Source organism: Pelophylax lessonae, assembly GCF_965119305.1.
Source record: "Pelophylax lessonae genome assembly, chromosome: 1".
NCBI classification, from domain to species: domain Eukaryota; kingdom Metazoa; phylum Chordata; class Amphibia; order Anura; family Ranidae; genus Pelophylax; species Pelophylax lessonae.
In genome coordinates this window covers 230,819,187-230,846,972 of record NC_138768.1, presented here as the reverse complement: position 1 = coordinate 230,846,972, position 27,786 = coordinate 230,819,187, and the positions used below count along the sequence as shown (strand labels likewise).

General features: G+C 41.9%; 1 protein-coding gene across 1 annotated transcript in view; it reads right to left on the bottom strand.

The window, feature by feature from the left end:
- Window positions 1-27,786, bottom strand: part of LRRC43 (leucine rich repeat containing 43) — a 67,470-nt gene that overhangs the window by 4,206 nt on the left and 35,478 nt on the right. Inside the window, exons 7-11 of the mRNA XM_082251508.1 lie at window positions 17,311-17,395; window positions 8,847-8,983; window positions 6,871-6,978; window positions 2,860-3,054; window positions 920-1,007 (exon numbers count right to left, since the gene is read on the bottom strand). Coding sequence (XP_082107634.1) covers window positions 920-1,007; window positions 2,860-3,054; window positions 6,871-6,978; window positions 8,847-8,983; window positions 17,311-17,395 — 613 coding nt within the window. The remainder of the gene's footprint in view (window positions 1-919; window positions 1,008-2,859; window positions 3,055-6,870; window positions 6,979-8,846; window positions 8,984-17,310; window positions 17,396-27,786) is intronic.

The window sequence follows — 27,786 nt, the reverse complement described above, 5'->3', positions numbered from 1 at the left end:
TAAAGATGTTTGATGAAAATCAGCACATGTATGACATGTAAGTATGAGACTGTAATTTACCCTTGTTCTATGGTCTGATTTAAAAAAAGTTATGAATGTCAGAAAAGCTTCTTGGTTTTTTTTTCTGAGACGTTAAAAAAATGTTTGAAAAAAAATAAAAAAAAATATATATATATATATTTTTTTTTTTAACGTCCCAGAAAAAAAACAAGAAGCTTTTCTACACACACACACACACACACACACACACACACACACACACACACACACACACACACACACACACACACACATACAGTGTATGTGTGTGTGTGTTTATGTATATGTATATGTATATATATATATATATATATACACACATACACACACTATATTGTCAAAATGCTGACGCTTTAAGAGTTCCCTTTACTGGAACTAGGGGGCAAGTCCAACCCCTAGAAAACAACCTCACCCACCAAAAGATTTGGACCAGTGCACAAACCAAGGTCCATAAAACATGGTTGAGCAAGTTTGGGGTGGAGGAACTTGACTGGCCTGCACAGAGTCCTTACCTCAACATAATAAAACACCTTTGGGATGAATTAGAGCCGAGACTGTGAGTCAGGGCTTCTTATCTTCATCAGTGCCTGACCTCACAAATGCGCTTCTGGAAGAATGGTCAAACATTCCCATAGACACACTCCTAAACCTTGTGGACAGCCTTCCCAGAAGAGTTGAAGCTGTTCTAGCTGCAAATATTGAACCCTACAGACTAGGACTGGAATGCCATTAAAGTTCATGTGTGTGTGTAAAGGCAGGCATCCCAATACTTTTGACAATATAGTGTATATTGGTGTTAAATACTACTTTTTATAAATATTACTCTCTTTTTTTCTATTTGGAATTTAGCCCTACAAAAATACTAGATATTTAAAGATACCAGATGAGCGCGGTGTTTTATGAGTTTCTGTGATTTCCATTCCACTTTTTAGCTTTAGTTCTTTGCGTTTTTTACCATCATGAGGAGCCTGAAACAGAACATAATAATAATATTCAATGTATTGCTGGTAAAGAAATATAAGCCACTACAGCAACAGACATAGCAAATACTCAAGGCACACTCCAGCCAAAATCTAATTGGACGAAGTTTGAAAGAAAAGTTTGTTTTAGCTGGAATTGGGCTTTAAAGTGCATATATATATATATATATATATATATATGGTCACACAACATCATATAATAAAAGGATAAGGCAAAGGGATCTTATCAGGAAATACTGGGCTCAATTTACTAAAGGATACTGCATGCAATATTTGGATCATATTTTACATTTTTCCCAAATATCGCATACAATACTGAAAATATCAATTCACCATTCCTTTATGTGGTATTCACCTCAAAAAGCAAAAACACTCATTAAATACTGCATAAAACAGTCAACTCACTAAAGGAAACAAATAAATAAATGCATGCGTTAAATACTGCAGGTAGTGGTCAAGCCATGTAATAGTAAAAGAATGTATTTAATTTCAGCTGGTTGTCAAGAAGCTGGCACCTGCCGGCGTCCTTAACAACCAGGAAATAGTCTCAGCCCGCTGTTGGTTGATGTCATAGAGCCAGACCAGGCTCCGGAAAGATCGCGACAATGAATTTGGGATCCGCCCACATGCAAAGACCGGCACCTGGTTCAGCAAGCCGTTGAGAGCCATAAGCGCAGGGGGCAGAGCAAAGAACCAATGACTGACAGTCACCAGCTCTCTGCTCAGGGAGCTGTGAGAACTGAGCGATTTTGGTGTGTGATCCCACGGTTCTCAATGTTAGAACCAGTGGGGGACAGATGCAGCATCGGATTGATGCTGCATCCGCCTAGGTTAGTGATTGCAAACCCTGGCACCCCAGATGTTTTGGAACTAAATTTCCCATGATACTCATGCACTCTGCAGTGTAGCTGAGCATCATGGGAAATGTAGTTCTAAAACATCTGGGGTGCCAAGGTTTGCCATCACTGGCCTAGGTGAATATAAATGTGCAAAAAAGAAAGTCCATACTTTTCTTTTAGGCAAAGGACATCAATAATTCTGAAGCACAAGTGTACTTTAAGGTTAGTGAGAATGTGATTAGAATATCGCCCGATCATTCGACCACCGACTTTTGAAAAAGTATTTGTCGGTCGAAAACGTTGCCAACATGCACGGCCCGAATATCGCTCGACCGTTGCCCGCCGACCATCAAAACAGTGTTCGTCGATCGAAAACGTTGCCAACATTAACAAACATTTCCGGGAAAATATTTTCGGGCATGCGTGATGAGGTTATACAGATTTAAACTGAACGACCTCAACACCAACGTATAGAATATCGTTCTTTTGCAAACGAGACAACAGAATTTTTCGGGTTTTTCAAATGGTATTTTTCGTTCACAATATCGATATCGCTCATTGATGGCTGGGCATTAACGAGTAGAATATTGGCCGATCGCTCGCTGAACGGAAATTTTCGGCCGATTTTCTTATCGTGTATTCCAGCCATTAGTAATGAAAGCATTTGCCCACACAAGCCAATGATTGACCACATGTCAGCATGGTAAGTGGACGTGGAGGTTCCAGAATTCTCAGACCGTTGACTTCTTTCTTTAGATATGACATTTACCATCTGCCTCCAAATGCACTAGGACCTTTTAGGAATGTTATTAAATCCTTTTGCTATCTTTCAATAGCAATGTCACAGATAGGAATTACTAAAAATGTAACTTGTGTGCATGGCTAGTGTTTATTGACAAAATCCTTCTCTGTACCCATTTGCTGAATATATACCTACGGTGAATGGTTTAATTTCCAACTTTGTGTACAGTTCAGATACACTCCTATTTGATTTACATTACCTTGTCATTGCCATGCTGCTCTGTATCCATTTTTAAGATCCCAAAGTTACACATATGGAATGTTTGACTTTCCCCAGAAACAAGGCTTTCCAAGGGCATAACAACAGATCCAAGATTGCGAACCACTGGGGGATCATGGCGGAGGTCATCTAGGTTTTCTTTCTTCTTCTTACTCTTTGAGCCAGCTTTACTTCCCTGGTACAAAACACATTAGATGTACTCTATATATTGATTTGCTCACCTGCCCACCCAAAGAACCATGAGGTATACAATGAGCAAAGGCTAAGGCTCCATTCACACCTAAGCATACTGCAGCAACACCTGCTGCACCACATTTTTTAGCTTCTTTTGTGTGTTTTTTTGTGGCCCATTTCTGGAGTGGCATCATTTATTTGAATGGGCCTCCCTCCACTCTAAAAAGGAGCTCATGTACCAAATTTTGGCACAGAACCAGGCTCGTTTGACGTAGCGATGTTTGCTCGACAATTGTGGCAAAATCGCATCTCTCATATAAAAATAATTAATGGCATCGCAAACGTGTCCCGTGCGCAATTTTTTCCCATAATTCCAGTACACTGAGGTGTAAATGGAGCCTAAGACATTAGGATATACATTTTGTACTACCAGTAAGACCAATCTGTAGCAATGTATCAGGTAAAACAAATGTTCAACAACAACTGATTAAGTACAACTAAGCTCACTGGCATGAATATTTCAATAAACATAGATCATTTTGGTTAACAGAGTTTATGAAGAAAACATGATTCATCAAATTGATCATTTATAGTTATACGACTTTTGAACCACTGAGAGCAGACCAATAACACTGTTTTTTATGCTTTTTTTTTTTGCTGTCGATACTCTAGATACTAATGAACATTTGGTGGATTGCAGTATAGGATGTTAAACAATTACTTGTAGAGGAACTATAGGTGCATATGTGTGGCATTCTGATAGTTCTAGAGATTTAGGAATTTTATATACATATTTCTTGCAAGTTGTGTGGCCAAAACTAGTATTTAATTAAAGCGGTATAAAACCCAAAACCAAAAATGTAATATATTGCAGGTTACAGAGCCAATCCTGCGCCCAGGCGCCGCGAGCTGAGGCGGAGGAGGGGCGCCGAAGCTCCAGTGGCACTGAGTCCTCTCCTCCTCCAGCGGCAGTGGCGTACCCAGGGCCGGCGCTGTGACACAGGGGAGAGGCGAGCTGCGGGCTGTCCTCTCCTCCTCCAGCGGCGTACCCAGGGCCGGCGCTGCCAGGTTACCAATCATTATATGTGATGGCTGCATCCATTTTACCTTTTTTTCCTCTGTTTTCACCTGGTGATCTGGCCAGGTTTACACATCCTGTATTAGTAAGACACAACTCTGGATGAATGAGAAGAGGAGGTAGAGCAAACAAAAGCATTGTCAGTCTGGGGGGTGAGTCGTTTTAAATGTATTAGCAGATTTGGATACAATAACAAATTGAAGCCAAACTCCAGATAACACTTTATAATCAGTTACAGCAAACATTTTTTTTTCTTTTGGGATAAATTGGGATCTTTTTAATCACCCCTGCCAAGTGGTTTGTCTCATCCATGTAAACTGATACATTCTGTTGGAGAGCTTGATTTTGTGAAAAACAATAGACTTGCTGACTGGATTACCAGAAGAAAATAGAAGAAAGAAAGCCTAAAAAAGGAAACCAATGCAACCATCACATCCAAGAATTGGTAAGCTGTAACATAATAATTAGGGTTTATAACTGCTTTAAGGTGCTTGCCCATACACAGAATGACCCATTCTAGGAAAGATGCCAATAACAAACATGTAATATATAGCTGCTTGCTGACCACATCACAAGGATGTTTGGCGGCAAACCAGCCTCCCCTGCTCTGGATCATGTACCTAGAACATGATCCATGCGCTGGCCTGGCTATGCATTGATTCGTTGCAGCACAAGCCGATCAGCGGGTCTCGGTCAATGATTGGCCGCCGTCACCCACTGATCGGCTCAGCCATTCATGGAACAGAGCTGTGGGATTGTAAACAATGCAGAGCTCTGTTCACTAACAGGGGATCTTGGTATTTTGTTTCCCCCTGTTAAGCAACAAGATCCTTAGTAAAAGGAGTACATATCACACACATACATTACACAGTTAGGCACACATTTAACCCTTTTAACGCCCAAGATGTAAACCCCTTTGTACACAGTACCATTAGTAATTAGTGACAATGCATATTAGCACTGATCACTGTATTAATGTCACTGGTGATGTCAGTGGCAATTAGTCAGTTCCCCCCAGTGTCGTACTATCGCAGTCCCGTTATATGTCGCTGATCACCACCATTAGTAGTGTAAAAAAAATAAAATAAATAAAAATTCTAGTATACAGTATGTCTCATATTTTGTAGACGATATAACTGTCAGACAAACCAATCAACTTTCAAGTATTGGGATTTTTTTTGACCAAAGACATGTATAGCAGAATACATTTTGGCAAAAATTTATGAAGAAATTAAATGTTTTTTTTATTAGATATAGTTTATAGCAGAAAGTAAAAAATATTGTTTTTTTTTTTTTTTTTCAAAATTGTCAGTCTTGTTTCGTTTATATTTCACAAAATAAAAAATCCAGTGGTGATTAAAAACCACCAAAAGAAAGCTCTATTTGTGTGAAAAAAATGATGTGTACAGTGTTGCATGACTGTGCAATAACCAGTTAAAGTAGCACAGTGCTGAATAGCAAAAATGGCCTGGTCATGATAGGGGTAAAAACTCCTGGAGGTCAAATGGATAGACTAAGGCTTGGTTCACACTAGCTGTGACTGTGGCTCACAGCAGGGGGTCCGGTGTGTCTCCAATTAAGGCACAAATTCGGACCTGAAATGGACCAGAAGGCACAGAGGACCCTTTTCCAGTGCGGACCGCGGCAACCTCGGAGCTGTGTGAATCAGCTCTATTGAGAGCCGGTCATACTCTCCTGTCCTGCGAATAAGCTACCATCTGTAACCAGTAAACCATCCTGATACCACACAACCAACTTGAAAAATCTGGTCCATGTTAATGTCAGTATCAAGAATGTATTGTAAAACTATGAACCATGAACTAACGAACTATTGGATTGATGACTTTCTAGATACATATACAAGTTCCCTGAAGAAGCAGAGGTGCTCTGGGAAGCGCGGCGGAACTCGGTATGTTGAACACATTATTTAGAATTATGAACATCAATTTATGTTAAGCCGCTGATTACGTTTCTATGTCTGTTGACTATTTGGAACGTTTTCAAATATTTTTATGGTCACTTTGACCTGATTACTGTTCTTATCCATTTGTAATAAAGACGTTTCATTTTAAAGAATAGTCTACACTGTTTACTTCATTGACAACCTCACATTAATTAAAATCCTATATACTCCACAAGGGTTTTTTCCCCTTCAGTTTTTTGGTTTCTGGTCCATGTTATTGTATCAGTCATATATCATATATCTCAATTCAAACACAGTACAGCAGATTGCTAATTCCTTTGCACAACCCTTTGAATTGCAAAATTGACATTAAAGCTGGCCATACACTGTTATGTTTTTTTTTTTCATCCAGTCAGTGGTTCAGCTAAAAAAAGAAAAAAAACCCCAGAAAAACAGAAATCTCCATCCACATAAAACCTGTCTATTCTGACAGCTTTGCCCACTTCTGTGAAAACACTGATCAGCAGCTGCAGCCAATTGCTTGCAACTGCTGATCAAGAAAAATATTCCAGCATGGCCCTTCGACTTCTTTTGAGTGGGGACCGCACACACCAATCTAAATTTGTCTGGTCCCTGCTGAACTGGGTGAGTTTGGATCAGTGTATGGCCAGTCTAAGAATGTTCTCTCAAATCTGCTAGAGGACTAATATATCCATCTAATATTATTATTATTAGTATTATTATACAGGATTTATATAGTGCCAACAGTTTAACCCCTAGGAACCAAGTCTAAAGAAATGTGTTAATTTTTTAGCTATCTGTTCCTTCAAACTCACCCTGGAGCTACTTCTGGCTTTGTCTTTTTCCTTGTCTTTCCCACCTGCTTTTTTGTCAAGCTTAGGTATAGCTGCACCCTGGTCAGCATCCTGTGGCCAGGACAAGATCTAAGAGAGTAAAGATTGGTTTTATTTCAGAAAAAATATATATGTAGAAAGAAACAATACATTCTACATTGATTTTAGACATGTGCTTGACGAGTCATTCAATTTGTAATCTGGATTCGTATTGAGATTTCCTATTTGTAATTTATTTTGTCTTTTTAGAATTTTCTTTGAATTTACAATTTTTTTTCTATTCAAATCGTTCGCATCAATAAATTTTGAATCAGTGGATTTGAAAACTTTAGATTTTTTTTCGCTTTTCGATTTGAATGTTGCAAAGTAAACCCACAAAAGAAAAATCTTCATCAAATGATTATAAGGACTCTTCTGGACCGAGTCCATTTCTGACACGTGTTGTTTAAAGTTAAAATCTGTACTTTTATCTAGAAAATTACTTAGAACCCACAAACATTATATATGTTTTTTATCAAAGACTCTGGAGAATAAAATGGCGGTCGTTGCAATATTTTTTGTTACGTGGTATTTGCACAGTGGCCTTTCAAACACCGTTTTTTTTTTTTTTAAAATAAATTTCACTGCATTTAAAAAAAACTAAACAATAAAGTTAGCTCATTTTTTTTTGATTGTGAAAGATGATGTCACACCGAGTAAATAGATACCCAACATGTTACGGTTTAAAATTGCGCACACCCACGGAATGGCGGCAAACTATGGTACATAAAAATCTCCATAGGCGGCGCTTTAAATTTTTTTAACAGCTACCAGTTTAGAGTTACAGAGTTGCTCTTTTTTTAAAATTATTGCTCTCGCTCTGGCGATCATGGCAATACCTCACATGTGTGGTTTAATCAGTGCTTTCATTTGCGGGCGCGACTTACATCTGCGTTTTCTTTCGTACGCAAGCTCACGGCGAGAGGGGCGTTTTAAAAAAAAAATTTATATTTATTTTTTAATTTTAGCACAGCTTAAAAAAATCTGATCACTTTTATTGCTGTCATAAGCAATGTAAACATTAGTTTAGTAATAGGCAGTAATAGGCAGTGACAGGTACTCTTTATGGAGGGATCGAGAGTCTAAAAGACCCCCGACCCTCCACTGCACTTCAATGTATTCAAAATGCTGAAATCTGCATTTTTGAATACTGACAGTTTTTTCAATTCAGCGCCTTTAGCCGCTGAGTATCCCGGACGTGACGTCATCACTTCGGGACGACATCATGTGACGTCATCACTTCGGGGTTACTACATCTGAGACCTGATCAAAACTGAATCCGGCTTTGATCAGGACTCCAACCAACCGGCGGACGTGTCGGCTGGTTGCTTGGGTCTTCCGGTGGGACGGGAGACCCAGCCAGAGCCACGCATCGGCTGTTATCACCTGAAAGCCGACCACCGGCTCAAAAAAATGATACCGGGATGATGCCTTTACCTGCAGGCATCACCCAGGTACAACCACTTCTCTGAGCCAACGTAGGGCTACGTCGATTCGCGGGAAGTGGTTAAATCACCTAAGGCTTAACAAAAACAGCATTATTTTGAAATGGTACATAAATAACACACACAGTCTTTGATTTTATAAATATGTTTACAGTTTGAATTCGATGTAAAATTCAATTTGAATTTCAGTTCGAATTTCGTTTTGGTATTCGGTGCATTCGGTAAACTTTGTTTTTACTGTAATTCAGGTATTTGGATTACGAATAATGAAAAAGTTGCCTGAAAATTTATTCGGCACGAAATGAACCGCATATGTATAATTAATTTACATCATCACAGTATACAGTTCTGTGTTAAACAGTAATCACATGTTTTTTGGGCCCTATGGACCACTTTGCTGTGAAAGTATGGGAGACATCTTGACAGCAATATGTCATATTATTTTTGCTTAAAAGACATGTAAAATGTGATTACCTTTTCCTCGATAAGAGTGACTGTCATACCAGAGAGAAGAAACGACTTTAGGATGACTAAATCTGTAATGGTATGTTCCTTTGTATACTCATAGTCTATGACTTCACTCCATGGTAAACCATCAGATTTAAATAAAACTGTTGATGCACAGTATTATAAAAGATTAAAGACGCATAATGTAACTAACATTTTATACAGCAATAGTAATGAAAATTGTTATTCAGATAGTTATTTATAAGTGGGAACAGAAAAACGAATGTACGCTATAAGTTTCTGTCTTGATGGGATTAAAGCTGACATCTAGGCAGATATAAAATACTTAAATTAATGGAGCTCTACAATCCTTACTACATCCTTTAGAGATTTTTCTAGAAATACAAACAGTATAACTACTTAATTGTTTCTTGTTGTCACCCTCTTGTAGTCCCTTTACAGCAGAGCTCAGAAATAGGGAGGGAGAGGAAGCACAATGAGCCAATCAGGTGTGCTGCAGTAAAAGGTGTGTGCCAATAGGATGAGAGAGCAGAGTGACAAGTGGATGAGCTCATCCGTTTTCTGCTTCTCCTTTCACTGTCCACTTACAGGATGAAGGTGGGGAGAAGACCTGTAAATGTAAGTGAAATTGCACCAGAGAAAGATTAGGTCCTCTCCCATGCCAGGTAGGACTGTGCTGTATGGCAAAGCTGTGTACATTTTTGGACTGGATAGACAGAATCACAAATCCTATTAGCAGGTACACCAACTCTGAAAAATGTATTTCGCCAGGTTCAAAGTAGAACTATAGGCAAAACTTTTTTTATTTTAAATAGACTAAGGGGAGTTATAACCCCTGTCAATTTCCCTTCACTTCCTGTCCCGTTGCCAAAACAGGAGGTTAGAAGAAATCTCCACAAATTAAGAGAATCCCTTAGAACCCCCCGATCACCAAAACTAGTGTCCCCATTGGAATATTTCCCCTCTATTACTTTTCTGGGGACAACCCAAAATTTGAGAATTTCTTTTACTTTTCTTTTTTCAATGATAACGGTAAACAGGACAATTAGAGTAAATCTCCCTAACGGGGGCACAGACAGCAATAAAATTTGACAGGTGTTCTAATTCATCTCCACTCCATCCAACGCTAAGAAAAATGTTTTGCCTTTAGTTATATACTATATTGTCAAAAGAATTGGGATACCTGCCTTTACATGCACATGAACTATAATGGCATCCCAGTCCTAGTCCGTAGGGTTCAATATTGAGTTGGCCCACCCTTTGCAGCTATAACAGCTTCAACTCTTCTGGGAAGGCTGTCCACAAGGTTTAGGAGTGTGTCTATGGGAATGTTTGACCATTCTTCCAGAAGCGCATTTGTGAAGTCAGGCACCAATGTGGACGAGAAGGCCTCGCTCGCAGTCTCCGCTCTAATTCATCCCAAAGGTGTTCTAATGTGTTTAGTTAGATTGAGGTCAGGAATGTGCCGGCCAGTCAAGTTCCTCCATCCAAAACTCGCTTATCCATGTCTTTATGGACCTTGCTTTGTGCACTGGTCCAAATCATTTGGTGGAGGGGGATTATGGTGTGGGATTGTTTTTCAGGGGTTGGCCTTGGCCCCTTAGTTCCAGTGAAGGGAACTCTTAAGGCGTCAGCATACCAAGACATTTTGGACAATTTCATGCTCCCAACTTTGTAGGAACAGTTTCAGGATGGCCCCGTTCTGTTCCAACATGACTGCGCACCAGTGCACAAAGCAAGGTTCCTAAAGACATGGATGAGCGAGTTTGACAGCCGATTGGCCTACACAGAGTCCTGACCTCAACCCAATAGAAAACCTTTTGGGATGAATTAGAGCACAGACTGCGAGCCAGGCCTTCTCGTCTACATCAGTGCCTGACCTCACAAATGCACTTCTGGAAGAATGATCAAACATCCCCACAGACACATTCCTAAACCTTGTGGACAGCCTTCCCACAAGAGTTGAAGCTGTTACAGCTGCAAAGGGTGGACCAACTCAATATTGAACCCTACGGACTAAAGCTGGATACACACAATCCAACTTTTGTGGTTAGATTTCCTTCAGATTTACCTTTTCTATGTAGTGCAAGGGCCTGCCAGATTGCATACAAATTGAAAGTGTTTAGGTTTGACCTCATATTATATGGTTTTGGTAAATCTAAAGGAAAAAGTCTTCAGAAAATCTTATAGTGTGCATGGCCCATAAGACTGGGATGCCATTAAAGTTAATGTACTTGTAAAGGTAGGTGTCCCAATACTTTTGGTAATATAGTGAACTTTACACTTTTAACCGCTTGCCGACTGCTCACAGTATATTTACTGTGGCAGTGAGCCCCTCACAGGCAGAGTGACGTAGGTCTACGTCGCTCGCCTGTGAGGCTCTGGGGAGCGAGCGCGCGCCCACTCCTGCGCGCTCCCGCTCCTGCGCGGTCACGGACCCCCCCGCGCGTGTGACCAGCGGACCCGATGTCCGCTGGTCACTCGGCGATCAGCGGGGGAGAGGGAGAATGTCAGGCAGCTTGTGTAAACAAGCCACCTGTCATTCTCCTCGCTGTAAAGACACTGATCACACGGATCTAGTATGTAGATCCGTTGATCAGTGTCCTTACAGCTCAAGCCACAGCCAATCACAGTAGAAAGGACGCCCCTAGGGATACACACAGCCCCTCCCTCCCAAATAAAGTTAACCCCTTCACTACCAGTGTATTTTTACAGTAACAGTGCATATGTATAGCACTGATTACTGTAGAAATGTCACTGGTAACCCCAAAAGTGTCAAAAATGTCAGTCAAGGGTCCGATTTGTCCGCCGCAATGTCGCAGTACCGCAAAAAAAATCGCAGATCGCCGCCATTACACGTTAAAAAAAAAAAAAAAATGACAAAAATCTTTCCCTTTGTTAGTAAACGCGATAACTTTTGCGCAAACCAATCAAAATACGCTTTTTGCGATTTTTTTTACCAAACATAGGTAGCATAAAACAAATTGGCCGAAAATGTTAAAAAATTTTGATTTTTACATTTTTTTTTGGGGAATTTCATATAAAAAAATGTGAAAAATATTGTTATTTTTGCAAAATGTACGCTCTTTTTTTGTTTATAGCGCAAAAAGTAAAAATCGCACGGGTGATCAAATACCACCAAAAGAAAGCTCTGTTTGTGGGAAAAAAAGGACGTCAAATTCGTTTAGGTACAGCGTCGCACGACCGCGCAATTGTCCGTTAAAGTCACGCAGTGCCGAATCGCAAAATACCCCCTGGTCGTTTAGCAGGAAAATCCTCCGGGGCTTAAGTGGTTAAAGGATCAAGAATATATCATATTATAGCAATGAGAAGAACATGATCTGTGCAGTAACTCAAAGCAATGGATACTGTTAACACAATTTAAGACAGCAAGTGCTTTATTTCTATAATTACATTATTTTAACTAGGGCTGAGCTTTACCGCAACTGGCAATACACAGACAAGCTCAACTTTATTAACACCGGATTTCTGCATTTTGCTTTTCATGAGTTTCCATTTTTTTCAGCAAAACCCACAATTAGCAGCATATCTTAGATATGAAAAAATGATCTAATGTACTTATTTTGCTTGTTTGGAAACTATAGTGCAAAGGTCATTAAGTAGGACCTTTATACTATGAAAGTGTGGTCATAGAACATATATGTTATACTTCTTTTTTTAAATACAGAGCTACTGGGCTGATGTCACTTTATTTGGGCTCTCCCTGCAAGTCACTCTATTGGGCTCTCCCTGCAAGTCACTCCATTTGGGCTCTCCCTGCGAGTCACTCCATTTGGGCTCTCCCTGCAAGTCACTCCATTTGGGCTCTCCCTGCAAGTCACTCCATTTGGGCTCTCCCTGCAAGTCACTCCATTTGGGCTCTCCCTGCAAGTCACTCCATTTGGGCTCTCCCTGCAAGTCACTCCATTTGGGCTCTCCCTGCAAGTCACTCCATTTGGGCTCTCCCTGCAAGTCACTCCATTTGGGCTCTCCCTGCAAGTCACTCCATTTGGGCTCTCCCTGCAAGTCACTCCATTTGGGCTCTCCCTGCAAGTCACTCCATTTGGGCTCTCCCTGCAAGTCACTCCATTTGGGCTCTCCCTGCATGTCACTCCATTTGGGCTCTCCCTGCGAGTCACTCCATTTGGGCTCTCCCTGCAAGTCACTCCATTTGGGCTCTCCCTGCAAGTCACTCCATTTGGGCTCTCCCTGCAAGTCACTCCATTTGGGCTCTCCCTGCATGTCACTCCATTTGGGCTCTCCCTGCAAGTCACTCCATTTGGGCTCTCCCTGCAAGTCACTCCATTTGGGCTCTCCCTGCAAGTCACTCCATTTGGGCTCTCCCTGCAAGTCACTCCATTTGGGCTCTCCCTGCAAGTCACTCCATTTGGGCTCTCCCTGCAAGTCACTCCATTTGGGCTCTCCCTGCATGTCACTCCATTTGGGCTCTCCCTGCATGTCACTCCATTTAGGCTCTCCCTGCAAGTCACTCCATTTGGGCTCTCTTTTTGTGCAATTATAGCAACCCATAGCAAAAATATGTTTATATTAGCTCTAGAACAGAAGCATGGAGGATTCAGAAATAAACATTTTTGCAATTCTTGTTTTATTTGTAGGAGACCATTGGAGGGGAGGGGGGGGGGGGAGTAGTAAAACAACACTGTGGTTACTACTAAGAATAAATAATCCCAAGAATGAAGATGTAATATAATGCAATTTACTAGTCCTTAGATGTGGTGATTGCATTCGTTTTTTCTTTTTTTTTTTCCAGCAAGTACAGAAATTACCTGTTGATCTTGCCAGAAATGCAATGTCCTTGTAATTGCTTGTGAACTGAAATGATATAAAAAATTTATCTTTATTATGTAAATACATCACCCACCATGTAAAAAAGATGAAGAAAGAAAGACATGTTTGAGGTCTAGCCTGGGTGACAACCACAGCTCCCTCCATAAATACAGTAGAGGAGTGAGCGTAGCCACCCAGGGACACAAACTGTTTAGTGCTGAAATAAAGAAAACAAATGCAGTCACCTCAACTAGGGACTGGTGAGCTGCAATATAGCCATTTTTGTTTTTGAGTTTAGGTATGCTTTAGCATTCATTTTCATATTAAATGCTCAATTTTTTTATAGGTAGTAAAAAGCAATGTATGAAATACAGTGCAGAATCCTTTACTACAAAGCTTATCAGCCTATCTGCACAGCATAACAGCACTTCTGCTTCCTTACACAGATATTTTGGACATAAATGGGCAGAGTGACATAAAAATACCATTATTAAAAAAAACTATTAGCTCGCCCATGGGTGTTCTCTGGGAGGCGTGTGTATGACAGAATGCCCTAATATGTTCATTTCTGAAATGTTTCAACAATAGTATTTTTAATTCAACCACATGGAAATTTCTGTAAATAAATCTAACACATATTGTAATGATGGATTTTAGTCATCATTTTCCAACATAATTACAGAGTTTATAAGACTGAAAAAAAGACCCAGGTCCATCTAGTTCAACCTACAGTATGTGCATGTACATTTTTTTCTCTAACAATTCCCATAGCCCTGTAAACTCTGCTTTCTGAGAAGACATCTAAGTTTTTGAAGTGCTGGGTAGGGGGAGATGTGTGCAGGGAGGTGCAGAAGTGAGGGGAATAGGGTTGCCACTTCATCCCTTTAAACCAGGACACACATTAATTACACAGGTCCTGTGGCTGATTTAGGTTGTAATTAAACTCACTTGGTGCCTCATGTGCATTATATTAGCCTCAGAATCTGTGTAACTAATATGTGTCCTGAAATACAGGGATGAGGTGGGAAGTGTGTGCTGGGTGAGGGAAATGTGTGCAGGGAGGGAGAGAATTTTCTACAGGGAGAAGGGCTGTTTTTGCAGAGTAGGGGGAAATGTGTTCAGGGAGGGAGGGTGGTAAGTGTGTGCAGGGATTGGGGGCAGTCTGTGCAAGGAGAGGGGCAGGGTGTGCAGGGTAGGGGGAAATTTGTGCAGGGAGGGAGGGCAGTGAGAGCAGGGTAGGGGGCAATGTATGCAGGGAGGGAGGGAAGTGTTTCCAAGGAGGGGGGCAGTGTGTGTGTAGGATAGGGGGAAAGGTGTGCAGGGAGGGAGGGAGGGGAGTGTCTGCACAGAGGGGGGGGGGGAGTGTGTGCAGGGGGGTGGGCAGTGTGTGCAGTGAGGGAAGGAAGTGTGTGCAAGGATGGGGGCAGTGTGTGCAGGGAGGGAAGGAAGTGTGTGCAGGGAGGGAAGCAGTGTGTGCAGGGAGGTGGGCAGTGTATGCAGGGAGGTAAGGAAGCGTGTGAAAGGAGGGGGCAGTGTGTGTAGGGTAGGAGGAAATAAGTGCAGGGAGGGGGGCAGTGTGTGTAGGGATGTGGGCAGTGTGTGCAGGGTAGGGGGAAATAGGTGAAGGGAGGGAGGATAGTGTGTACTGGGTAGGGAAAATGTGTGTGGGATGGTGGGCAGTGTGTGCAGGTTAGGGGGAAATGTTTGCCGGGAGGGAGGGCAGTGTGTGCAGGGTAGGGGGAAATGTGTGCAGGGAGGGAGGGTGGTGTGTTCTGAGTAGGGGGAAATGTGTGCAGGGATGGTGGGCAGCGTGTGCAGGTTAGGGGGAAATGTTTGTAGGGAGGGAGGGCAGTGTGTGCAGGGTAGAGGAAATGTGTGCTGGGAAGGTGGGCAGTGTGTGCAGGGTAGGAGGAAATGTGTGCAGGGAGGGAGGGAAGTGTGTGCTGGGAAGGGGGCAGTGTGTGCTGAGTAGGGGGGAAATGTGTGCAGAGAGGGAGGGCAGTGTGTGCTGGGTAGAGGAAAATATGTGCTGGAAGGGTGGGCAGTGTGTGCTGGGTAGGGGGAAATGTGTGCAGGGAGGGAGGGCAGTGTGTACTGGGTAGGGGAAATGTGTGCAGGGATGGTGGGCAATGTGTGCAGGTTAGGGGGAAATGTTTGTAGGGAGGGAGGGCAGTGTGTGCATGGTGGAGGAAAATGTGTGCTGGGAGGGTGGGCAGTGTGTGCAGGGTAGGGGGAAATGTGTGCAGGGATGGAGGGCAGTGTGTGCTGGGTAGAGGAAAATGTGTGCTGGAAGTGTGGGCAGTGTGTGCAGGGTAGCGGGGAAATGTGTGCAGGGAGGGAGGGAAGTGTGTACTGGGTAGGTGGAAATGTGTGCATGGATGGTGGGGCAGTGTGTGCAGGTAGGGGGAAATATTTGCAGGGAGGGAAGGCAGTGTGTGCAGGGTAGGGAGAAATGTGTGCAGGGAGGGAGGGAAGTGTTTGCTGGGAGGGGGCAGTGTGTGCAGGGTAGGGGGAAACGTGTGCAGGGAGAGAGGGCAGTGTGTGCTGGGTAGGGGGAAGTGTGTGCAGGGAGGGAGGGGAGTGTGTGCTGCGTAGGAGGGAAGTGTGTGCTGGGTAGGAGGAAGTGTGTGCAGGGAGGGTGAGCAGTGTGTGCAGGGTAGGGGGAAATGTGTGCAGGGAGGGAGGGAAGTGTGTGCAGGGTAGGGGGAAATGTGTGCAGGGAGGGAGGGAAGTGTGTGCTGGGGGAGGGAAGTGTGTGCTGGGGGAGGGGGCAGTGTGTGCAGGGTAGGGGGAAATGTGTGCAGGGAGGGAGGGAAGTGTGTGCTGGGTAGGAGGGAAGTGTGTGCTGGGTAGGAGGAAATGTGTGCTGGGTAGGAGGGAAGTGTGTGCTGGGTAGGAGGAAATGTGTGCTGGGTAGGAGGAAATGTGTGCAGGGATGGTGGGCAGCATGTGCAGGTTAGGAGGAAATGTTTGCAGGGAGGGAGGGCAGTGTGTGCAAGGTAGAGGAAAATATGTGCTAGGAGGGTGAGCAGTGTGTGCAGGGTAGGGGGAAAGGTGTGCAGGGAGGGAGGGAAGTGTGTGATGGGGGAGGGGGCAGTGTGTGCAGGGTAGGGGGAAATGTGTGCAGGGAGGGAGGGAGGGAAGTGTGTGCTGGGTAGGGGAAATGTGTGCAGGGAGGGAGGGAAGTGTGTGCTGGGTAGGGGGAAATGTGTGCTGGGTAGAGGGAAAAGGTGTGTAGGGAGGGAGGGAAGTGTGTGCAGGGGGGCAGGTGTAGAGCCGCCCAATCATTTTTACGGTACTTGTGGATGCTGCCCCCCCCCCCCCCCCCACATCTTCACGTCCTGAAATGTGGCAAGCTATTAGCATTTAGACCACATGCATTTTTTTTTTCTTTATTTTAACTTGTTTGTATTATAAGTTGCAACTGGCAGGTCCATATGCATAAATAATATGCAGTATAACAGGCAAACTGCCAGTGCACAACAATTCACAGATTTTGTTTTACATTTTTAAGTAAGTATATGGAGCTCTATGTTATTTTACAGTTTGTGGTCTAAAATCTTTCCATACCATGTTTGCTATACATCACATATTTTCCACCTAATGAGTTAGAAATAAGCATTTGACACAGCATATTCCATCCTTACTTCCTTTTTATGTTGTAGAATAAAAATCCTATTACCAGAGTGAAAGTGAGAAGTCAATGAGTTTAGTAGGGTTACACCTTCTTCTGGGGTTGTCAACTGTGGATTTTGGTACCTTTCAGGCTGTAATGATAAAATAATAATCCAACTTAAAGCAATTTTATAAGCCAGGGCAGAAATATCAACATCATGAGGTCTAACCGACAATAAGATTACCTGCACACCCCTATTGTTTAAAGGAGGGAACAATTAGAGATGTATTGCCGGCTCGTTTATAGGGAGATTTCTCCTCACTTGTCATGGTGATCCTTGTCACATGAGAGATGAAAGAAGGGGACATTTCTCCAACAGTAACAGGATTTGTAGCTGTTGACCTCAAATTTTTAGAGTGTAGTTCTTCTTTAAACCATACTGCATATGATGTATGGCTAACTGCAATTGACTGTTTACCATGTTAGTGTATCGAATATCTTAAATTTGGCGACTTTAGAGCTTTCTATTTGCCAAATTAACATGGATTTACATTAAGACTACAATTTTTTACTATTACTTTTCATTTTTGCAGTCTAGTCAGACATTTGTTTGCATTGCCTAACTCCACCAGAGAAGGTATAGGCAGTCGTATAATGGCCACATCTAGAAATGTCTGCAGCCAATCAGTTCTATTGTTCCTCGGCATTATGTCCATATTGTCAGCCCTTCTAAAGATCTGGATGCTCAATAATGGTTAATCACACAATTCACATGTTGTGTGCTCAGTTTTATCCTCAGAAAGGCTTTGATTGCCGAAGTGCTGTTTAAAGAAACATAACCTCCCAAGGTAACAGTCACATAACTGAAACACAGATTCATGTTTAGTTGTGACATGGCATATTTACTGGATTTATTATCAGGAACAGTAATACTTGACAGTCTTAATAGTCATATATTGGTGTAAACCCTTACATATACCCGGTGAAGAGACTAGCCTTAGATAATACACAGATCAAACAAATCCTCATATTTAAGTTGTACCTGTTTATCTGCAGCCTCTCTCTTTTACAAGGGCACAGTTTGCAAAACATGTATGAGCTTCAGGAGGCAGAGGATCTGACATTACACACTGCACAGTGTGGATTACAGACTGCACAGACAGGTGAGCTGTGTGTAATCTGAGACCTGAGTGGAGGAAATGAGCACAAACTCCTCTATACAGTCTCATAGGAAAACATGCACAGCTGAGGCTGTCAATCACCTGCTGTGTGCAGGATGTGGGAAGGGGCTATTGTCCTGGATTGCTTGGTGTCGGGATAAATGATCACAAGTGACTCATGCAGACAGCAGAGGGAGGAAGGAAAAGCCAAAAAATACCACTAGTTGCTTTTGATTGAGGCAAGTACACACTCTAGAGGGATAGGCTTGTTTGTTTTCATATCAAAGGTTTACAACCACTTTAAAGTAGGCAGCAAGAGATCTTTCCATGCCCATCCAACTTTTAGACCTGCAGTGGACTCATCCTGACTGCTAATGATAAAATGTAGAATACTTTCTAAGGAGAAGAGGTAAATAAATAGCAACAACCACAAATGTTTTCCATCATACAGAAAACTCTATTGACAGGCAAGAAACACATGTAATATGGCACAACTGTTAAAGTTCCTTTTTTTGTAATAAATACAGGATCATGTAGGGCTGCATTACCCTAGTCAAATACAAGTATATAAAGACTGAACTACCCCAGCCAATTGAGACTAATCGGTGATTTCCAATTCTAACAGAATCAGAAGGTCTACACACCAATTATAAACTTCCGTATCAAGAGAGGAACAATAACAGCCTTTGATCACAATTCGATAAACTTCATGGCAAGCTCAACAGGGAAATGGCTCATCTGTTAAGTCAGAATCAAATAATATTTCCCATTTCCCGTACCGTTATACTTTTTTTTTTTCTGTATCCAGTTTCAAAAAATATTTACTCAGGTTCTATCATCAATCGCGGTACTCTATGGCTGTTATTTCTTGTAGCATGCTGGTCACAAAAGAACAATGAACCATAGCAACACAGCTCTGGGAGAACTTTTATGAAAGGAAAAGGTCTCTTCAGGCAGAATTAATGTTTTTTTGATGGATTGCCAGCAGTTTTCTGGGTGGTATATGGCTGAATTCAAATATTGATTCCTTATATGACTGAAGCCCCCCCAAGTGACTGTTAGTTTATTATCACACGTACAGACAACAGTTGCGAATATGTACAGTATCTCACAAAAGTGAGTATAACCCTCACATTTTTGTAAATATTTTATTATAAGAAATAACACTTTGCTACAATGTAAAGTAGAGAGTGTACAGCTTGTATAACAGTGTACATTTGCTGTCCCCTCAAAATAACAACACTTAGCCATTAATGTCTAAACCGCTGGCAACAAAAGTGAGTATACTAAGTGAAAACATCGAATTGGGGCCCAAAGTGTCAATATTTTGTGTGGCCACCATTATTTTCCAGCACTGCCTTAACCCTCTGGGGCATGGAGTTCACCAGAGCTTCACAGGTTGCCACTGGAGTCCTCTTCCACTCCTTCATAAGGACATCACAGGGCTGGTGGATGTCAGAGACCTTGCACTCCTCCACCTTCCGTTTGAGGATGCCCCACAGATGCTCAATAGGGTTTAGGTCTGGAGACATGCTTGGCCAGTCCATCACCTTTACCTTCAGCTTTAGCAAGGCAGTGGTAGTCTTGTAGGTGTGTTTGGGGTTGTTATCATGTTAGAACACTGCCCTGCGGCCCAGTCTCTGAAGGGAGAGGATCATGCTCTGCTTCAGTATGTCACAGTACATGTTGATATTCATGTTTCCCCCAATGAACTGTAGCTCCCCAGTGCAAGCCGTGGCTGTGTGTTGAGTTATTTTGAGGGGACAGCAAATTTACACTGTTATACAAGCTGTACACTCACTACTTTACATTGTAGCAAAGTGTCATTTCTTCAGTGTTGTCACATGAAAAGATATAATAAAATATTTACAAAAATGTGAGGGGTGTACTCACTTTTGTGAGATACTATATATATATATATATATGTATATATATTTACATCACAGCACTACTTGGACAAAGATGCAAAAAAATTTAAAACGAAACAGGAAACAAACAATCCTCTATAAAGAATAAAAAATACACAGTCACTCCATACCCAAGAAAAAACGTTTGGAAAGTTAAAGAAGACCAAAGGCAAGTAAGGGAAGAACGGACAGCAAAGACAAGATAGGCACAATCAATTTTTGAAAGTGGGCAAACCTTTTAAATATTAGGATAAAAGCATAGAATAACAAGCAGGGCCCTCTCATTCCTCCTGTATTGAATTGTATTGTAACTGTGCTGTCTGCCCTCATGTTGTAAAGCGCTGCGTAAACTGTTGGCGCTATTTAAATCCTGTATAATATTAATAATAGAATGGATTATCACAGCATTCCCTGTAGACTTTACAGTTAGAAACATGCAATTTCCATGGACCCATACCATTGATCACAAAATCACAGTAGCAAGAAATAAAAATGTCCTCAGACCCCATTTTCCTCTTTGGAAAGGTGCTAAGTGCCCACATTTAAAGCCTTAGAAATGACTAGTAAATAGTGTTAAGTCTCATATTGACATCATTCCATAACCAAAACTATGTCTACTTTTATAGATGGCAAAAAACTGAATACTTCCCCCAGGGTACAGTGAATACTACAAGACACTATACGGGCAGTGCCTGTTTCAGTAGTGTGACTACTTTGATGACTAGGTGGGGCTTACAAGGACAAATGACTTGCAGTAGCTTAGATATCAGTCAGGTCTCAAGCAATGACCAAGGCAAAGAGGGATACCCTGGTCCTCCAGGTTGGGAGTAGGGATGAGAGAATCTGCCAAGGTTCAAATTTACTTGGGGTTTATTGTTTATCCTGAAAATATGAACCTAGCAGTGAACCATATTGAAGTTTAAGGGGAGGAGAATCTTAATAAATTCTCTCTACGTTCAAAAAAGGAGCATGGGGTGCTGGGCACTGTCATGGGAGTTATTTAAAAAGAAAAAAAAACTTGCAATGGAGAGAAAGTGAAGGTTTAATGCAAACTTGAGGACGACATTAGAACAAACACCTTGCGGCTTCACGGGTGAGTCCCTACTGCACATGCGTGCTGCGCATTTGGATTGGCTCGGCAGCGGGAGGAAGAAGGAGGGGGCCAAACATCTCAGAGTAACAGTGCCGCGGCGCCCTATCCCGAAAGTGGGGAAGGGTACCTGTCAAAAACAGGTACCTGTTCCCCCTCCCTCCTGAAAGGTACCAAATGTGGCACCGGAGGTAGGTTTTATTTTGCTATAAAATTTAGAGTGCATTATCTGAGAGACAATAGCCACAAATATTTTCATGTGGCTGCACAGTATTTATGCAGCTTGGTTAGGCCGTAATGTAAATGTGATGAGAAGAGACAGGTTTTATTTTAAGAATAAACATTAAATTGTATGACTTAAAGTGGATGTAAACCCTCACATATACCCAGTGAAGTGAACAGCCTCAGATGATACACAGAGATGAAACAAATCCTCCTACATAAGTTTTATTTGTATATCTGCTGTCTTCAACTTTCTACTCTGTTTAGAAAGTGAATATTGTGTTAGAATGTTTTCTTTCTATTTCAGCAGTGGGTGTGGAGTCTTGGCATACACTGTGTGAGCTGATTGGAGGAAAGGAACACACCCCCCTCCACATAGGCAGAGGAAGGAAGAAACATGCAGAGCTGTGTTGTGAATAGACCAGCTCTCTGTTAATCTATCTATATGCACCCACCCCGACACAAATTTCCAGTTGCTTTTTATCTCCTGTGTCGGTGAACTTGTCAGAAGTTATCATGCTGATAACAGAGGAACGGAGCAGCAGAAAGACACAGGACTTAGGGCTTTGGAGACAGATAAGTACACAACACAGATATATGTGCCCAGGTCAAATTTCATGAATGGGGTTTACATCCACTTTAACATTAGATGGCCAAAAATATTATACATTGGCCGAACAGTATGTAAACAGCTTGGTAAGGCTACAATATAAGTGGGAGATACAAGCAAGGTTTTACCTTGAAATAAATATAAGAGTATTATCTGAGTGACAATAGTTATATAATGTATATTTTGAGTGCCGGAGTACCGGAATAGGCAGCAAACTTTAGGGCGCAACAGATGATTTAATTTACCCTGCAGAGAACATTAGACGATTGGCAGCTAAGGTCCAGCTTTGGAAACATTGTTTGGCAGCTTTTCAGTGCTTGGGTTCTGGAATAAGCTGCAAACTGTGACCTGTAGCTACCCTGTAGCAATGCAGCAAACATTTGAAATTTTGCTGCTGAGGTCCAGCTGCAGAAAGGTGTATGGTACCTTTACAGCCCTGAAGCTTTAGAATAGGCCAGAAGAGGTGGAAGGAGATGATAGTAGGTGCAGGAATTTTTCTTTTATCTTTTTTTTTATTAACTTGATGGTATTTTAAAGTTTAGTCTGTACCAAAAACAACAGAAGTTTTGTAGTCATTGGTAATCCAAGACTGGTTCATTTTATTGAAAGTGAGCCAGTCTACACTGTCTGGTAGTAGGATTACCCTCTCCTTAACAAAACCTCCTGCTGATCGCTCTCAGCACACTGGCTGCAGGACAAGCCAGAAGCTACAGAGCATACTGTACAAGTTCTGGTCAGTGGTCCAGTCTGACCACCCGATAGTTCATGACATCCTGAGAGTTCTGAGAATATCCACATCACCCCTGAACCTGATTTAGTTAGCAATTATGTGGATCATATGATCATTGCTCCAAACTGTCCCTGATTTGAGGGACTGTCACTGTCCCTATTTTTGAACAAAGTCCCTCTGTCCCTCTTTCAACCTCATTTGTCCCTCTGTCCTTCTTTCCTCCTCATCTGTCCCTCATTTTGGTCTGATCTATATAGTAATAAATTCTAAATTGCTGCATTTGTAAATTTCACAAGCCAGTAAAAAGAAATGGTAGTGGTTTAAAAAAAAAAAAAATAAATAAAATTTGTGGGTTTAACTAATAATTTATTTTGTATAATTCTCAAATTCTTCAAAAGGCGCCAAAATACTGCACACATCCTGATTGTTTAGCCACTGGCATGGTCATAAGAACCCCATCTCCCCATGGCCTGTCCTGGTACCATAATGGCATAGGTACTCAATGATGGCACGCTGTTGCTGGTGCAGCCTCTGCAATATAGTCAATGTTGAGTTACAGCATGTGGGGGGTATGATGAGGCAGTTGGCAGGCAGCTGATGTTGGCACTGCATTTCTGCTGGGCAAACCTGGTCTGGTATGACCGCCTAAAAATGCCACAAGCCCTTCTGACCTGATCAAGGACCTCCTCGAAACCAGGGTACTTCATGATGAACTGCTTCACCACCAGGTTGAGGAAATGTGCCAGGCAAGGTACATTTGTGCATAATCCATGGCAAAGAGTAGCCAGCAGGTTAGTGCTGTGGTCACACATAACCTTGCCTGGCTGAAGATGGTGTGGGGCTCATCACCTCCCCACCTGGGCCTGGAGAGCTGCCAAAAGATTTTATCCTGGGACTTCACATATGCTTTGGGGCACTTGTGGGAAATTCTAGGTTCAGGGACAAGTGAAGAAAAGCGGGTACAGGTGACTGCACTGGCACTATCGAACAAGATACCAGGCAGCACCACCAGCTCCAAGCCTGTGTCCCATCCTGCATTCTTCTCAGCTGCTAGAAGATGGACCCTTTGTGCCATGAATTATATGTGGCATCACTGCCCCTCATGCTGGGACACATTACCTTTCACCTGCTGGTGGAGAAAAGGGATTGCCTTCTGGGCAGTATAATGACAGCTGGGTACCTGCTACTAGGGTGTAGCACAGTTCATACATTCTTAAAGGGAAAGGAAACCATGAACGGAAATAGGGGCTGCAAAGCCAGCAGTTTTCAGGTTGCGTTGTAGTAGATACAGAAGGAGAATATTGTGGGAAATGCAGAGATTGAGGAATGAGAAGGAGCAGGAGGAGTGTGGGCCTTTTGCTGCTGACTTGTTCTATTGAGAACCTGCAGAACCCAACAGTGTCATTAGCAGATGATTCATTAAGAAACACCCACACTGCAGAGCTCTGTGGATCAGCCCTGGTAAAAGCAGCTGCCTGTATCCATGGGGCAGCACTGAAAGATGTATTAGGACAGTTGATGCCTCTAGTCCACTGCAAGCTGTTCTGCCTCTCCCTCATATCAATTCCTCCCCTCCAATTGGTGGCACCCATTGACAGTCTGCCCCCTCATCATCCACCCCCTTCCCATCGCTGGAGCCCACTTGGCCGTAATCTCCAGCTTCATGAACATCACTGCCTTTTGCTGCTCCTTGCCTGAGGTCACCATCCTCGATATCTGAAATGAGGAATGCTTGCACATTACCAGACTCATCCACCTTACCAATCGCTCAGTGCCCGCTGCTCCTCTCTGTCAAGGTCTCCACTGGCTTCCGCTCACCCAACAAATTCAATTCAAAATACTTACAACATCTTACAAAGCCATCCACAGCTTAGCCCCCAACTACATCACTAGCCTAGTCTCAAAATACCAACCTAATCGCTCTCTTCATTCCTCTCAAAACCTCCTGCTCTCTAGCTCCCTTGTCACCTCCTCCCATGCTTGCCTCCAGGACTTTTCCAGAGCCTCTCTAATCCTATGGAACTCCTTACCCTTATCTGTCCAATTATCTCCTACTTTATTAGCTTTTAGGCGATCTCTGAAAACCCTCCTCTTCAGAGAAGCCTATCCTACCCACACTTAACAAATATACCTCCATTTTCTCCCTCAGCCCATCCCCCACGGTTATTGCCTTTTGTTTCACTTGACCCTCCCTTCTAGATTGTAAGCTCTAACGAACAGGGCCCTCTAATTCCTCCTGTATTGAAATGTATTGTAACTGTATTGTCTTCCCTCCTATTGTAAAGCGCTGCGCAAACTGTTGGCGCTATATAAATCCTGTATAATAATAATAATTACCAAAATCATCCTGCCACAGAAGGTCGGTGATGGTATGCTCAAAAAATTCTGCTGACTCTTCATTGCAAATTTGTAGGGCTTTGGCCGGATTAGCAGAAGAGGAGAAAAAGAAGAAGTTGCATTAGCAGCAGTTGCAGACATATGGCTGTTCTGCGCCTGAGAGGAGGAAAAGGAGGTTTTTCAGCCACTCATCTACCTCTTGGGATTGAAAAGGCAGACCTGCTTCTAGAGGATGGGCCTGACCACCGTTTTGACCTGCAGAACCTGCTTGCTTCCTACTATCTGCATGTGCAGAACCTCTGCCACTCACTTGACATTTTCAACAGAGGAGCCTGCTTGACATTTTCAGTAAAGTGGAATGCAAAATGGTGGTGCTTTGGTGACAAAAGCTTTGCTTATGCCAGAAACAAGTGCATGCAGCAGGCCGTATAAAATAAGGTCCTAGTAAAAAAAAAAAAAAAAAGTATTATATATATACTTTAAACCCAACAGAAAAAAAAATTGTGGATATAGTATATATTAGATAAAAGAAAACAAAATCCAATATAACAGACAAAAAAACTGCAAGAATTTCCCTGTGAGTGCTATCTAGTCACCAAATGTAGTATTTTCTTTTTTAACCTCCCTGGCGGTATGATTCTTTCGGATTTTAGGTGCTGAAAGCGGTACCATTATTTTGCATGTAATTCTTAACCAACTATTTACATATGATTTTTTTTTCTGTTCTTCTTTATAACATGTAGGGTATGATAAAGTTTGAAACACAAAATCATAAATTATAATATAATAAAAAAAACTATAAATAAGTTAAAGTATGTATGTATGTATGTATGTATACATATATATACTGTATATATACATATATATATATATACACACACACATATATTATATATATATATATATATATATATATATATATATATATATATATATATATATACGTATACATATATTATATATATATATATATATATATAGATATATATATATATATATATATATATATATATATATATATAAAGTACAATAAAACTGCAGGAAAGGGGGCAAACTGATGTGAATTGTTTTTTTATTTTTAAATTGCATCAGTGTGTTTGGTGTGTTTTACATTTGAATTTTCCACCGGTTCCACCCCCTGCGAACGTCACATCGCAGGAGATACATCGCTGGGTCCCGGTGACAAGGTAAGTAACTCCTCTACCAGGATCCAGCGATCTTCCTAGCGGTACCCCGAGTGTGGCTCGGGGGTTACCGCTTTTGGCACTGAAATTTAATCCCGAGCCACACTCGGGAATACCGCTAGTAAGGTTAAATCATTGAAAAACATTGGGTGCCACCAATTGGAGGGGAGGAATTCATATGAGGAAGCACAGCAAAATAGGCTAACAACATTTGTTTCATGGACTCATTTCTACAGAAGGAAAACACATGCATTTTTACTGGGTGAATTGCTTTGCAAATTAAATTTATAACTACACCCCTATGACCATGACAATTTCAACCACTTATAATAGAAATTAAAAGCAAGTAAATGGGTATGGGAAAACTACCTCCAAATTTTGAAGCATCAAAACTGCTGGTAGTAGGCTGCTTTTAAAGGGTTTGGCCCATTTTGTTATTGAAAGCTGACTGAAAGTGGTTGTATTAATAATACCCTTGTGTCTGGCTAGCATAAAATGTGGCTAAAGACCTTCATAGGGTGTAGCTCTATGGAATATAAACCAGACTAGTCTGTTGGAAACAAGTAGTGCATTGAACACTGGACATTTTGGTACAGTGCCTTGAAAAAGTATTCATACCCTTCGAAATTTTCCACATTTTGTCATGTTACAACCAAAAATGTAAATGTGTTTTATTGGGATTTTATGTGATAGACCAACACAAAGTGGTACATAATTGTGAAGTGGAAGAAAAAATTATAAATGGTTTAAATACTTTGTCAATACTTCGTAGAACCGCCTTTCGCTGCAATTACAGCTGCAAGTCTTTTTGGGTATGTCTCTTCCAGTTTTGCACATCTAGGAGAGTGACATTTTTGCCCATTCTTCTTTTCAAAATAGCTTTTCTGATTAATACTCTCCTTGCCTGGCCTGTCAGTTTAGGTGGACGCATAGGTGTGCGCAGCCTATTGCATTAGGGTGTGCACCCCAAAGTTTAATTACACATGCATGTGTTTGCCTACATGTACATGGCCCCGATACATTACTCTCCCTGCTGGCAAAGTGAAATAGAAGTGTGTGGCACTTCTCTTATGGCAGAGCAGGTCAGAGGGAGATCTTTCCCATCTCCTCACTGGCAAACAGAGCGATAATTCTAATGTGCCCTAGGTGATTAGGGTGTGCCCAGGCACACCCGGCACACCCTGTGCGCACGCCTATGGGTGGACGGCTATGTCTTGGTAGGTTTGCAGTTGTGCCATACTCTTTCCATTTTTGGATGATGAAACAGTGGACTGTGAGATGTTCAAAGCTTGGGCTATTGTT